This window comes from Chinchilla lanigera, unplaced genomic scaffold (genome assembly GCF_000276665.1).
Source record: "Chinchilla lanigera isolate Chin_1 unplaced genomic scaffold, ChiLan1.0 scaffold00045, whole genome shotgun sequence".
NCBI classification, from domain to species: Eukaryota; Metazoa; Chordata; class Mammalia; order Rodentia; family Chinchillidae; genus Chinchilla; species Chinchilla lanigera.
In genome coordinates, this window is record NW_004955446.1 from 6,023,750 (window position 1) to 6,039,544 (window position 15,795).

At 38.2% G+C, this 15,795-nt stretch overlaps 1 protein-coding gene across 1 annotated transcript in view; it reads right to left on the reverse strand.

The window, feature by feature from the left end:
* Positions 1 to 10,527: 10,527 nt before the first annotated feature.
* The window catches only part of Ipo11 (importin 11), a 191,351-nt gene continuing 186,083 nt past the window's right edge, over positions 10,528 to 15,795 (reverse strand). Inside the window, exon 30 of the mRNA XM_005392641.2 lies at positions 10,528 to 12,465. Coding sequence (XP_005392698.1) covers positions 12,301 to 12,465 — 165 coding nt within the window. The 3' untranslated portion in view covers positions 10,528 to 12,300. The remainder of the gene's footprint in view (positions 12,466 to 15,795) is intronic.

Sequence of the window (15,795 nt, forward strand, 5' to 3'; positions counted from 1 at the left end):
GAACTTTCTTAAGGAATGATAGAAGAAATAAAGATAGGCAGAATGGAGAAAAGGAAAATTATAACTTCAAAAATAAAAACTGCAGATTTTGGATAAAAGCCCAGTTTAAATTTTTCTTTCTTTCATCCGCAAATAGAACTTCTCCTATAGGTGAACCTTTTTCTCCTATAAAATGGGCTTTTAGCTATGAAAAAGCATTGCTGTGGGTGGGCCACCCTATTCCCATAAACCAAGACCCAAAATAGAACTTCCTATAGTTTCCATCCTCTCAAGAGAAACATAAATGTCTCTCTCCCTCTCTGCCTTTCCTCCGATCTCCCATCCTGCATTCTACTTCTCTGGATATTTTGAAAAATTTCTATTTGATGTATTCCTTTGGCCTCTTATTGATGCATCCCGAAAATTCTTTTGCCATGATAGGAGTCAGCAAGCCTGAAACTGAATTCTATGGGTAGGGCAGGTTTAGGTTCCTCATCACCCATTTGTGAACCTCCTGGAACCCTGTCTGGTGGTACCTTAAGTCCCTTACATGCTCCCTCCTTTGTCCTGCTGCAGAAACTTTATGTATGGATCCCTCTAGCTAGGCTCACAATGTCTCACCCCATGTTATTGTTACCAGAATCTCCTGTCTACGTAAATATGTTATTGAGTAGCTCCTTCTAAAAGTGGCTCACCAATTAAACTTAATTGGGTTTTGGATTACTCACCTCTCCTGCTGGAGTTAGATTCCAGGTTCTTCTCATCTCCAACAAAGAATTGAATGAAACGAGCAAAAGGCAGTGTCAAAGTTTATTTGAAAATGTAAAAGTAAAGAATGAAAGAGAAATTGGCTCTGCAGATCAAGCTTGGCCTTAGTAAAAGAGTAAAAAGCAAGATAAAAATAGACCCTGGAGAAAGCAGTGTGGGCTATCATGAGGAAAGCAACAATTGCAAACTCTTCTGGAGTTTGTATCCTTATGTGTGGTCCAAATCTTAAGGAAACCTGTGAGAACTTGTACCTATGGGTCCTGAGAGATGGTGCTGAGATCCTATTTCTCAGGCTGACATCAGGTCTAGGCCATCCTATTGAAAACCTGCTGGGTTTTTGAGAGAAGTGCACATGCAGGGATTTGCAGAACTGTTCCATGCATGTGTCCAGGATCTCTAACTAACAGGTCATGCCTACTTTCCCAGCCAGCCTTCCCATGGCCTAATCTATGTTATTACCTCCTCATCCTTCACTTCTTCCCTCCACTACCATCTCCACAGAATAGCCCATCTTGTCTCTTCCTCCCAGAGGTCATATCTACCCAGCAGCTACTCTCAGGGCTCTAGGTCATTATTCCAATTTTACATTTATTTACTGACTGATTCGATGGCATCTTTCCCAGTAGGCAGAAATCTCAAAGTAACACCCTCTTGTTTATTTTTGTTTATCACTGTATCCTAGCATCCAGCATAGGGCCTGTCTTACATAGACACTAAATAACATTAGGTCAGTAAAAGTTGAATAAGTAATTTTAATTTTCACAGTCAACTGGAAAGGAAAGTATCATCTCTATTTTACCAATGAGAACACTGAAGCAACACAGGAAAGTTAAATTAAATTGTAGATAATAAGACTCAATCTCTATTTTATCCTTTCAAGTAACTATAATAAAATGTCATAAACTTGGTGGTTTGTGAGCAACAGAAATTTATTTCTCACAGTTCTGGAGGTTGACAAGTTCAACAGTAAGGCAATAGCCGATTCAGTGTCTGGTGAAGACCCTCTTCCTTATAGATGGGACCTTCTTGCTATGTCCTCAAGCAGTGCTTGGGACAATATAGCTCTCAGGGGCACTCATCCCATTTATGAGGGCTGCAATCCTATAACCTTAACCACCTCCCAAAGGCCCAACTTCTAATACCACCTCCTTTGGGATGAAAATTTCCACCTATAAATATTCAAATATCACAAAATATCCTGTGTGCAGCAAAAGGCAAAGAGAAGTGGAGTACCCCCCTAATGCTAAACACAAATGAAAGGAAGTTAATGTTTATGAGATATCTGGCTCTCAACACAGTACATAGGGCACATCTATCAAGAAGTCTTTGCTACCCCAAAAGGTGTTGGCCTGCATTACAAGCATAAGAAAATTAATTAATTCTTGCCAAGTATAATGGCACAAGCCTTTAATCCTAGCTATTCAGGAGGATGAGGCAGGAGGATTGCAAGTTCAAGCCCAGTCTGGGCCACTTAGCAACTTAGGGAGACTCTGTCTCAAAATAAAAAATTAAATTTATTCTTGCCAAGTATGATGGCACAATCCTGTAATCCCAGCACTCAGAATGCTGAGGCAGGAGGATCACTATGAATTTGAGGCCAGCCTGGGTTACATAGTGAACTCTAGGCCAGCCTGAACTGCATAGAGAAACGCTGTCTCAACCACCCCCCCAAAACAACCTAATAAATTCAGCAAGGTAGCAGGATGCAAAATCAACACAGAAAAATCAATAGTGTCCCTGTATATCAATAATGAACCTATTGAAAAAGAAATTAGGAAAACAATACCACTCATAATAACTTCAAAAAATATTTAGGAATCACCCTAGCCAAGGAAGTGAAATACTTTTATAATAAAAGTATAGTACTCTTAAAAAGGAGATCGAAGAGGACATCAGGAAATGGAAAGAGACTGCCTGTTCCTAGATAGGCAGAACTAATTGTGTCAAAATGGCCATAGTTCCAAAACTGATATATAGATGTAATCTGTCCTAGTCAAAATATCAATTGCATTCCCCACAGAACTCCATATGGAACCAGAAGAGATCCAGAAACAGCAACAAGAGCAAAGCTGGAGGGATCGTGTTATATTTTATATCTAGATTTCCCCCAATGAACCCAATGTATGCAAAGGTGGGTAATATGCAAACACCTTTTTGAAAGGTGTTTAGATTATGGGTAGTTTAGCTGACCTGCATTTTGGAGGCAGGATCTAGTTCAAAAAGGTGAATCACTGTAAGCATGGTCTGGAATGGTCCATCTCCCTTCCAGTCTCCTCCTGTCTCTCCCTGTTTCCCAGGTGCCATGGCATAAGCACATTTTCCACTGCTATGCCTCTCTGTCATGCTGCCCTGCCTTGGAGCCAAAGGACTACGGACTGAAATATCTATAAAATGTGAGTTAAACTAAACCTCTCCTTGAAATTATGGGTGTTGGGTATTGTGTCTCAGAAATAAGAAAAGTGACTAAGACAGACTTTGGTATTAGAGAAGTGGGGCCATTGTTGTGATGTACCTGTCCCCATGGCCAAGAAGCCTTTGTAACTGGCCACAGGAAGTATTTGGGAAAGTGATGGTTGGAACTACTCATTGGAGAAGCAACCCTCGAATGCTGTGTTGAGATTAATAGGAGAGTCTGGTCAGATCCCAGAAGACCAGAATCCTGATTTTAAAACCAGATGGTAAAGAGCAGGCTCAGGAGTTTTCAGTTTGGAACAAGGACCACTGGCAGTTGGATTCCAGACTATGTGTGTTATGCTGTAGCAGAAAATTTTTCAACATTTTGCTCATGTTCTGAGACTTTGTGAAGATTTAGGGTGGTGAACTAATCTGGCAGAAGCAATTTCAAAGCAGCCTAGAATTTAAGCTGTAGTATAGGTACTGTTGGGGGCTTTTTGCCAAGTCTAAATTAGAAATCAAGAGCAGTGAGCCCTTCCACTCACATTTCAGAAGAAGGTCCTGGGAACCAAGTAGTGTGTCCCTGGAGGGTAGTGCATGAAGCTGTGAGAGGGAAGCTGTAGACCCCAGGAAGCTGGAGAAACAAGAATATGGAATGCCAGCCCAAGAGAGAAGCCATGGAAGTTACAACAATAGGCAATGTCATAGGGGAGGGCCACCCCAAGTCCTTTGGAGTTCATATCTTGTCACCACAACATGCCCCAGGTGCTGGACAAGAAACTACTGCATTTAATGTTTATCATACTGGGTTTCAGTATTACCTCCATCTGATTGGGTTCTAGCTCCCTATTTCTCCCTTTTTGAATGGGAGTGTTTACTCTTTGCCTTTTGTATATTGGCAATGTTTAATGTTCTTTTTGATTTTTATAGGGTCTTATAGCTAATAATTCGTCTTAAGTCTCAGAGGAGACTTTGAACTTCAACTGTCCAGCAATGCTGAAACTGATAGTGATATAAGGGAAATAAATGTAACTCTCAACCTGTTAGATGTCAGATATGTCGAGTTTGTATTCCCCAAAATCGAAGAATGAATTCTAAGGAACAATGGAGGTTTAGAGTAGGAAAATTTTATTGAGAGAGACAGCTCCTGAGAGACAGGAGGGGACCCAAAAGTCAGTTGTCAATGAGCCCACTTTTTAGAGCAAAATCATGAGGTGTGTACAAAATCACAAGGTGGGTACAATGTGGGGCAAAGATTACGATCAACCAGTAAGATTACAAGTACAGCTGTTTAGGTAATATTGATCTAATGGGAAAGCAGGTCATGTAGCAAGTGTATATGGAAAGATATGGACTTTTTTAGGAAGACATGGATCAGGAGGTCCTGATCACCCACCTAGGTGACTGATGTCTACCTAGATTTTATTGGACCAGTTGATACCAGTTACAGTGTAATCTTTATATATTGTTTATCCCTCGGGGAGGCATGTAAGCCTACTCATTCCATCTTTATCTTAAGGTCTAGCCTTTGACAAATGTGCCTTTGGCCATGGTTGTAATGTGTGTCATCTTTTGCTAGACTCCCTTGAGGGTCTAGCCCTGTCTGACTGCCTATATTTCTAAGTTAGCTGTCTATAATAATAGCACTTGGAAATATCTAGAGATGGGCTAAAGACATTTGGCATACAGAGATGTACCATGGTTTTGGGGAAACTAGGGGCAGAATGCAATGGTTTATATCTAGATGCTGCCCTAAAGCTTCATTTGATCATAGATAAGACCTTTGGAAGAAAACTGGATTATAAAGGTATTATAGCTCATCAGGGGAGGTGAGTCACTAAGGGTGTGACCCAGAAGACTACATTTCCCTTCCCAGTTTCTTTCTTGATGCTCTGTTTCCTCTCCACCATGCCATTGTGAGCAGCAGCTCTATCATGCTGTCCTGCCTTGAAGCCTGACAACTATGGATTGAAACCTCTACAAACGGTTAAGACAAAATAAACCCTTCAAAATAAACTCCTTCAAGTTGTGGGTGTTCAGTATTGAGTCTCAGTGATGACAAAAGTGATTAAGATATATCATAACCCCAGACTTCAATCTATATGACAAAGCTACAGTGATGAAAGCAGCATGGTACTGGCACAGACATGTGGGTCAGTGAAACAGAATAGAGGGTGCGAAAACAACCTCAGGCACATTAGGCCATCCGACCCTTGACAAAGGGGACAAAAACATGCTGGAAGAAAGATACCTCTTTATCAAGTGTTGCTGGGAAAATTAGTTACCAACATGCAGAAGACTGAATCTAGACCCATATCTTTTACCAGGTACTAAGCTAAAATAAAAATGGATCAAAGATCTAAATATTAAAACAGAAACACCTGATCTGCTGGACAATAAAATAGGTAAAACTCTTGAAAACATATGCATAGGCAAGGGCTTTCTGAACAGAACTCCAATTGCACAAGAAATAACATCAGGAATCAACAAATTAGACTATATCAAATTAGAAAGCTCTTCACAGCAAAGGAACGAATAGAGTGAAGAGGAAACCAATTTTTCCAGGTACTCCTCTGACAGAATATGTAAAGAATTTAAAAAAAAATAGAATATCCCAAAATAAAAGATCCAATCAAAAAATGGGCAACTGAAATGAATTTTTTACTTCTCAGAAGTACAAATGACCAATAACTACAAGAAGAAATGTTCAACATCTCTGGTCTTTAGTGAAATTCAAATTAAAGTAACACTAAGATTTCATCTTACTCCAGAAATTATGGCTACTATCAAGAAATCATGTAATAATGAATGTTGGTGAGGTTATGGATGAAATGGAACACTTTCACATTGTTGGTGGCATTGGATTGTAAACTAGTACAATCACTATGAAAATTATGAAGATTCCTTTAAAAAACTAAGAATAGAAACTTTGTGTGACCCAGCAATTCCCCTTCCAGGTACCTTTCCAAAAGAAGTTAAAACCATCATCATAGTACAATGATATATGAATATCCATGTCTAGAGCAGCACAACTCATAAGAGCTAAATTTTTGAAGCAGCCTGTATGTCCATCTGCAGATGAATGGATAAGAACAATGTGGTGTTTATATACAATGGAGTACTACTCTTGCTTGAGTCATTTGTCAGAAAATGAATACACCTTGAGACAATGTTAAGTGAAATAACACAAAAAAAGCTTAAATGTTGCCAAAGCGTTAAAAGCAAAATAAAAGATAGATGATAAGGAAATAGGAGATAGAGATTTTGGAAATGGAAAGGGAACCAACAGACGGAGGGCATGGGGAGAAAATGGATAAAAAAAGAATTAAGATGTGTTAGTATACTTATGGACTTTCCACAATGAGTGTGATCCTTATGTACTGCAGACATGCACTAATAAAAATAAAAACTTGAAAAAGAAAAATCATATAGGTCAGGAACTTGGATGTGAGGTAGAAGAAATAAAGACAGGTAGAAAGGAGCTAAGGAAACTCAACTTTTTATCTCCCTTAGTATACAGCTCTGCCTGGCAGGAACACTGATCAAGTTAGGAAGACCTGGCAAAACATGGTTTATTTAAATTTATTTAGCCTGTCTCACCAGCCTCAAAATAGTGTTAAGGCAGATTTAGATTAATTAAAAAGCATACTGTATATTTAGGTAACCGTTAACTTTTTAAAAAAGAATGTAATTGAAAGCATATTAGAACAAGTTTTAGGGACTCACAGCTGTAGACCTAACCTCTTTGGGCCTCAATTTGTTTGTCTGTGAAATGATATAATTAAAGTAAATCATGTCTCTCTGATCTCCTTACTAAAAACAACAGTAATAATAATTAAATAGCCTACATTTTTTTTTTAGTCAAGGTGATTATGTACAAGGAATACTCTTTTAAAATGTATAATGCAACTTTTTGAATAATCAATTGCTAATCTATTATTTCAGTAAGTTTAGGTTTTCATACTCAAACTGTGAGTTGCATTACATCTAGATGTAATAAAATACTGGATTTGCTCACCTGGTTCAGCATTGCTCAATGCTTTGTGCAGGTAAAAGAACACACAGGCTGAAAGACATACATCATTTCTTGTCTCCAGCCTTTCCTGCCCTAACCCTTGTAATAAAGAATCCCCCCAAATTATTCTAGCCAAAGGCCTACTTTCCACTTTAAAACTATCTGCCTAGTGGCAGACAGAAATGCTGCAAGCTTCCTTGGATTCATACCTGGCCAAACAGTTCCTACCTCGCAGCTATTTATGACATATTGGGAAATTAGTATGGCATAAAAATCAATGTTTCACTTTAAAGGAAAAAAAGGCTAGATGACCAGACGTCAATACATTTCTCCCTGGTTAGATAGTTCTTCAGAGCGCACCTCACTAAATAAATTCCAACAGACAAGTCCAGATGAGTTGGATTCAGGCACAAGGGGGAGCAAAGACAAAAATCTTGCTTGTTAAAGATTTCTCGCTAATCAAGGACTCTCTTCTTGTTATGGTTTAAGAACTCTAGAGAAAATGTGAGCAATGATTCTGTTCTGAATTTTATCCAAGTGCTTCAGACCATAAGGAATTCCTCAGGCTAAGAGAAGTAAAAACAGAAACTTAGACCAATGGCTGTAGACCTTTCGAGGCTATCAGGGTAATCACCCCAAGGCCCCAAAGCTCAACTCAGGCAGCTCAAAGCTGTGGAAAAGCTCAGGCTCTACAGCCAGATGAACTGCTTTTCATTGCTGGGTGAGACACCAATTCCGTGTAATTTGGATGGGATAAGACAGAATGCAGTTTCTTCTCAAAGGGACGAAAAGTGACCTTACGCTGCTTTCACAAATGTCACAGTCCTGAGTTACCAAGATCAAAGCTTCACATTTAAGGAAACGATCACTCTCCTCACTTTGCCAGCTGATGTATATTTCTCATGCTAAACCACATGAAAAAGAAAATGCTCTAAAAATTCTAAAGTGTTCTTTCATTTTGAACCCAACCCAAATATGAATCTCACTAAAAAAATAACCATTACTGAACATTTGCCTCTTTGCTTTGCCAACAGATTCCAAATCCAACAAGAGTTGGTAATGAGGAAGGCAGTGGTTTGCCTTCAGCGCTGTGTGAGTGAGTTCAGGATATACATTTACAAAGGTCCATACAACTTTAAAGAAGAAGTTGAGGTATGGAAGTGGGAGTTTCAGAAACAATAGAGATGAAACTTCCATCAGGTCCAATATACCTTTTCTATAGTTCAATAATACTATTTTCCTAGGATTAAATAAAATTGGAGTACTTCTTTTGTAAATGAACATATAGGCAAGCTGGTGCTGGTTAGAGCTCTGATGCAAGTCAATAAACAAAAAGCACTGAAAATTTCTAAGATTGTAACACTACCTTAACCATTGCAGCATCAATATAAACCACTTGACATGATAGAACTAAGGAAACAATTATAAAGTTCTGCAATAAGGAAAATTGTGTATCTGCCTTGAATTTTTCAAAATAACCAATGAGACGAAAAAAGGACAATTCTACATTTAAAAGTCAAACAATCACAGCACTACCTCAGTTCACTAGCACTATTACTGTTTGTGAACAATTTGGTCTGCAAACAAAAACGTTAGGCAAAATTTTGTTTTTCTTCGCAAGCTCTAGATCAGATGACCAGCACAACTTCAGCCATCTTTCCCATACAAGCACGAATGTAGCCATCTTTTCCAGAATTGTGGAATAAATTGTTTGTGAACTGAGGTACCACCGTACAATGTATAGACACTAGATTCTGGACCGAATAACAAATGGGCAGTGTACAATGACATCTTTCAGACTGTTGAGAAAATCTAGAATTATGAAATGTTTTTCAGACGTTATAGCATCCGTGTTGATTTTCTTGGCTATATAAATGGTACTGGTGGATACATAGTGGAATGCCATTCTTAAATGTATGGGGAGGTACTAGGGGGTGAGTGCTAATATTTATATCCTGTCTGTAATTTACTTTCAAATGGATCTGTGAATTAAATGCATATATACTATATAATGTGTGTTTATGCATTCACACATACACATGGTAAATGTGGCAAAACATCCAAAGTTTGGTAAATCTAGATGAAAGGCAGACTGGGGGCGGGGGCACTGTACTAGTTTTTCAATGTTTCTGTAGATTAAAATTGTTTGCTAAAGGGAAGAATAAGTATTTTTGTTTTATGTAACATACATCTTTTGTCTTTCATGAGCTCTCCAATAATCTTATATTTCAAGTCCTTTGGGGTTTAGAAGGCTTATAGAAAACCAGAATTCTAAGCAAACTTTGTGCTTTAATTCACACAACAGGAATTAGTGAGGTAACAGAGACCCAACTGTTTCAAAAACTTGCTTGATGAGTTTGTATGTTAGTGATTTCAAACAACTGTTGAGTGGAGTCAGAGAGCACCTAGTTTGAGTACAGTGCCATCTACTTTTAAATAACCTCAGCAAACTATACCGTTTGAGAGCAGGTTTTAAAAGGCTACCAGATAAGCCACTGACGACATCCTTTCTTTGGTACACTATCTGCCTCCCCAGCACGCTGCACTTCCATCAGAAGCCCTCCTTTCTTACGGTATGTTGGAAAGTTTATGTCCCCACTGGATTGTACAACTTCATGAAGGTAAGTACCCTGTCCTACCTAGAGGGCAAGTAGAAAGCACTACAGCAAAACCAGGAACTCAACACATACTAGTAGAATAAAGGAATAGGTATAATAAAGACCCTCAAAAGGAAGATTTTTGAAGAGAAACTGAAACAGTATTTTAGCATGTAATGATTTTTTCTCTAGTAAGACTCAAGAGAGTTCAATTTATAATGAAACTTCAAAATGCTATTGTTGGTCACATGGGCTTTTATCAGAGGGTGGGCAAAGACTCAGAAACGTAAAATACATCAAATAGAAATACATTCATGCAATGGAAACCATTATTACCCTGTGTTACGATTTGTGTCTAGATGTTCCCCCCAAAGCCTCATGCAGTCACAGGAGGCAGGCTTCTTCGGAGGTAGCTGAATAAAGTTTGTAACTGATTCATAGTGCAATGCTGGGGTTAAGGGTGCTGGGATTAAGGCTGGGTGACTGCTGGATCAGCGCACTGATTGGATTGGCACCACCCTAATCCCAGCAGTCTGGATAGAAGGTACAGAAGGGGGCTTGTCTCCTCCTTTTTGCTCTTGTTGCCTTTGCTGTCTTCCACTGCAATGAACCGTTGCCCCTCTGCCATATGCCACTCTACCTTGGAGCCAACTATGGACAGAAACCTCTACAATCCAAATAAACCTTTACAAGCTAAATAAACCTTTCCCTCTTTAACTTTGAGTGTTGGGTATTTTGTCTCAGCAGTGAGAGAAAAGTCACTAAGACACCTTGTAATAGGAGCCACAATCTGGCTGAATTGTGTGATCAAAACAATATATATTTGCTATAAAGTTGTACTCATGAACTAGAGTTCTATAAACAGTTTGAAAACAAAAAGTTCAAGATACATGAATTATTTAAGCAACAACTATTTTAAACTATGAATTTAAAAAATGAATCAAATTCTTCCTCTGAGATAAACTTTTTATTCATTTTTTCCAAAGTAGCTGTTTTAGTAGTATTTGCTATGACACTGTAAAGAAATCTATCAGGAATTAAAAAGATATTGTAATGGAAGAACTAGAATATGTTTAAGAATTTCTGATAATACTGGTGGGGACAGTGCTTCAAATGAAAATCAGTCAAGAGAAACATAATTTTTAGATCGGTCATGCGGACTGAGTAAGAATGGTAAAGAAATACCACTTCAAAGGAGCATTTAGTCGTTAAGAGGAATTGCAATGTAACTGAGACTTGTTACCCTCAGTACTGCCATCTAGTAGTGTAGAACCAGACCTAAGTACAGAAGAAAATCTCCCATTTTGTTGTTGAAGCCAAAAACATAATCACACAAATCAGTCAAAGGTGAGGTATCTTTGGAAAATTTAATCTGGACCACACTTTCTGTCCTGATGAAAACATCAAATATCCCCAGATATTTTGGGTTCTATAGCTTACAAAGGGAAAGTGGGTTTCCCATGGTTACATAGTATACCCAACTTTCTATAGAAAGATAAGACATTCTCCATCCTTGCTTATATTTCCTAAGAAATGCTTTAATGGTTCCTTACAGTAAATGGCAAGTAAAGCAAAGTAAGGCTTTATTTTGTCCTTTTCCCCTTTTTGTGTACTGCATGATGGAGGAATAAGGAAGGAAGACTAGTTATACCAGTGTTGGTAACTGGGGACTGCTGCCGGTCCTCTGAGGCCCTGATGCTTCCCTAACTGAAGGGCCTGAGGTGGGAGAGTGCTAAACAGCTGCTCCAGTAGGTGGGACTGATCCAGCACAGAGCACCGGGAGGTGCCCAGTGCTCATAGGGCTGCTGGCCTTGAAGAATAAAAACAAACAAGAACCAAACCATGACCATGGTGTCTCACCTGGCACTACAGTACTGGAGGTTTATGTTGGGGTCTTACAATCTACATTTACAGACTAAACGTCTTTATTGAAAATAAAACAAGAAAAAATGCCTTTACTATTTTTTGTGCCAGATTACCAGAGTGAAAATAAAAGCAGTTGTTTAATAAAACATGTTTTCTATGTCAGATAAACACAATTCCTTACAAGATAATCTTGGCAATGTATATATGTTACTATTTATGTTTTTGCCTGGTGCACACATTTCTTTAACTGAATCATCTAAACAGCTTTGTCGATTTTTCAAACGTTTCATTAGCTGACATAAAGGTAGCCAATTTTAGCTAATTTTGGTTGCAGAAAAACATCTCACATTAACCTTCATCTTCTCAAGAGTACATGATTAAAAATAATCAAAGTGTCTTCTCTTAACAGAAAATTAAGTAGCTTTTGTCAATAAATGTACCTCTAGTAAACATGGGGGCCCTTCATAAATATAAAATTAAATTCTTCTGAGGAATAGGTTTGCAATTTTAGTTATGGGGAATTTACATTTTATCTTTATATTTTGTAGTAAAAAACATGTGTGTCTTTGTTCCATCTTCATATATAAGTGACCTCTCATTTCAGCAGGCTTGCAAAAACAGTTGGCAGACTGGGTTATCGGCAAGTTTCAGAAAGGGGTGGCAGTCACACGGCATGTGCTCTTAGAATCCTTGCAAAAACTCCTGGAGCTGAGTGACAATCTCTGTGTCCACTGTTTCCATGAGAGACTGGAAGCCTTGTTCTCCCAGAACCTCCTGCTGTGCCTTCAGCTTCTCGTAGACGAACTGCTGCAGGGACACCGTGTGTACAGGGTCCTTCAGGGCTAGCTGTGAGATACAGAGAAGGGCCAGAATGAGTCAGAGAAGCAAAGTAAGTTCCTCTTACATGCAACTAGCTATACTTTGTAATCTCTTCCCCAATAACTAAATTGTTTCTGTCTCTCTTTTTACAAAATGGTGGTACCCACTATAATCGCTGCTACTTTGGAGGCAGAGACAGGACAAGTTTTAGCTTATCTTGGACAATTTAGCAACTCAGACCCTGTTGCCCCCCCCCCCAAAAAAAAGGTAGGTAGGCAGTATAGCTCAGTGCAAAGCTCATTTCATTCCCCACTACTATGAAAAAAAGTCTCATGGTAAAAAATTTCATTCAGTTAGTTCAACCTAAATTTTTTAGGGCCTACTGAATGTAAGTTGTTCTGATTAGCCCAAGAACTGAGGATTCATCCATTAAAGCATCAAATTCTAATAGTAAGCATTTGAAAAGTTACAGAATAAAAAAAGTGCATTTTAACACACTAATCCTGAAATCTCCTTAGGACACTCAGAGCTTCAACTGTGGCAACTGAGTGATGTCGTCTGGATGATAGGAGATACTGGCCCACCCTAGATGCTATGTTATTTAAATATATGTGTGTATTCTTCATTGAGGAAAAAAAGTTCAAAGCTGGGCATGGTGGCTCATGCCTATAATCCCAGCACTTGGGAGGACTGCCCCAAGTTGAAATCCAGCCTGAATTATATAGCAAGACCTTGTCTCAAAAAGGACCCTGCCAAAGAAAAAGTTTAAAATTTTATTCTTCTCCCCCATTGGGATATTTGGAAAACAAAAACAATACAAGTAAGTTTAAAAAAAGGAAAAACAAAACATAATTCTACTCCCTCAAGATAACAAGGACAAAATATTTTGATTCCTGTGTTTTTCTTTGTGGTACTGGGAACTGAACCCACAGCCTTCCATCTGAGTTATACCTCCTACTCATTTTTTAACTTTCTGTTTTGAGACAGGGTCTTGCTGAGTTGCCCTGCCTGGGTCCACACTTTAAGAATTCTAAATCTATTAAGAGATTTTTTTTTTTTTTGCTATAACTATGTAAAAATGATCGTACTACAGTAGAACCTTGGTTCACAAACTGAATTTGTCCTACAATTTTGGAAAAGATGGCCATGTTTGTGTTTATGTGGGAAAGATGGCCATAGTTGTGTGTGTCACCTGATGGAGAGTTTGCAAACAGAAACAAAATTTTACCGAACGTTTTGCTTTGTGAACCAAATTATCTGCAAACAAAAGCATCTGTGAACTGAAGTATCCCTGTATAATAAAATTTTAACTATGATTTTTACTGAGTAACCCACCACAAACACTGTTCCATGTTACTATGTCAACAGCCTTTCCTCTACATTTCAGCTTATTTTCTTCGGCTATCTATATCTAAGAAAAATTACTAGAATAAAGGGTATAGACAAACTTTTCGACTCTTGAGACATATTATCAAGTTGTTTTTCGTATGGTCTGTACCAAATTACTAGGTTTAAAAGTTTTAAGCTTTTGACAGACTTGTTACCATTAGTATGATTATTACTTAAATGCTTTATAATTTAATAACAGAAAATACACCACTGGGGTAAGCTGCTCATTTATCCCCTTATGAATAATCATGCATATCTGTAAGCCTTCACTTAAACAAAGTACTTAAGGTTTTGTGCCCAATATGGCTGAGTTACAGTCACACCTGCTGTTTGAGCAACGTGAATAGATTTTAAAATAATGATCTCAAGAAGAAGTACAACTGAGAGGCAGAGACAATAGGTCTAAAAAATTGAAACTAAATCCCATATACAATGGAGACCTGGGAAATCCAAGGCAAGAAATAAATCTAATATTCATTTTTCTAGAAGGCAGGTAGAAAAACACTAAGAAGAACTTCAGACACCAAGACCTGGGTCCACAAGCCTGAAGACATCATTCTACAAAATATACAGAAACTGAAAATGAACATATAAAAATATGTGCTCTCCCGGATCTTTTGCAAAGGGGAAGAGAACCAAGAGATGGAGGGAGGAGAGGGGAAGAAAAAAAGAATTAAGACGTGTTATGAACATGTACCAACTTCCCATGATGACAGTAATCATTACATACTCCAAGCATGTACTGTTCTCTTAATTAATACAAATTAATGGTCAGTATTATTTTAATTACTAAAAATCAGACCTCATTCTAAAGAGGATACAGACCTTTGTAAACATCATGAATTACCTACAACAAACTATCTGCTGTGAGTACAAAGAAGTTGAGCTTGAAATTAACATTCACCAAGTTCTTCCAACTACTGAATTATAGTTGTAATAGTGCCTACAGTCACCAGAAATAAGACATGGAACTCTATTTTCAAAGAACTTAATTATTGTCTTTGTATAAATAATGATCCCATAACTTATAATAAATTTAATCGATTTTAGTGTGAAAAAACAGGCAATGACTACTAGGTTTACCAGTCCGTGGCTCCCTCCCCACCCCCTGCTGCCATGAACCAAAGGCCTTCAACACTGAGCTACATCCTCATCTGTTCATTCAGACAGGGTCTCACTAAGAGCTGCCCAGGCTGACCTCGAACATGCAGTCTTCCTGCCTCAGTCTCCCAGAATGAGGGATGATAACCCACAGTGATTATGACTCTTGAATATATGGAACTGGAAATAGGAGAAAACAATATAAACCAACTATTTCCTATCTTATCATACCTGTTCAATTAAAGGGTCAGATTCCTAGAACCCTGCCCCATCCCCATGACACTTGCATCTACCTTAAAATTCTATTCAACAACTAAATGCCATGACAGCTATTCTAATGTTCATTCTGTTTCTGATGTGGACACCTAGGAACATTCAGCACCATTAAGGTTTTAAAAAAGTACTTAAGTTCCTTCGCTTTTCTCAGATAGTTTTTATAATGCTCTTGTGTCCCACAAGCTTGCTATAGTTGTTTATTAGTTCTAACAGACTGTGTATGTGTATATTAATTCCTTGATATTTCCTAGAAATAGGTTCATGTCATCTGTAAATACACACAGTTTTACTTCTTCATGTTTTTCAATGAGCTTACATATTGGTGCACCTTTGGAGGTAGTACATAAAATTTATGTTACATAGGAAGTACCTAACATTACTCTTGTTTTTCACTTGCAGTGAAGAGACCAAGTATTTTCTGGGCTTAGTTCTCTAATGACCAGGTACACATATATACCTATATACCAATAACTGTCCAGGGCATGTATATAAGGTAAAAGGATAAAAATCACTCAGCAGTTTCAAACTGTACACCACTGTGCTTTGCCCCCACCTTAGAACCTTTGTTCCCAGAGAGTGGATGCATCACGC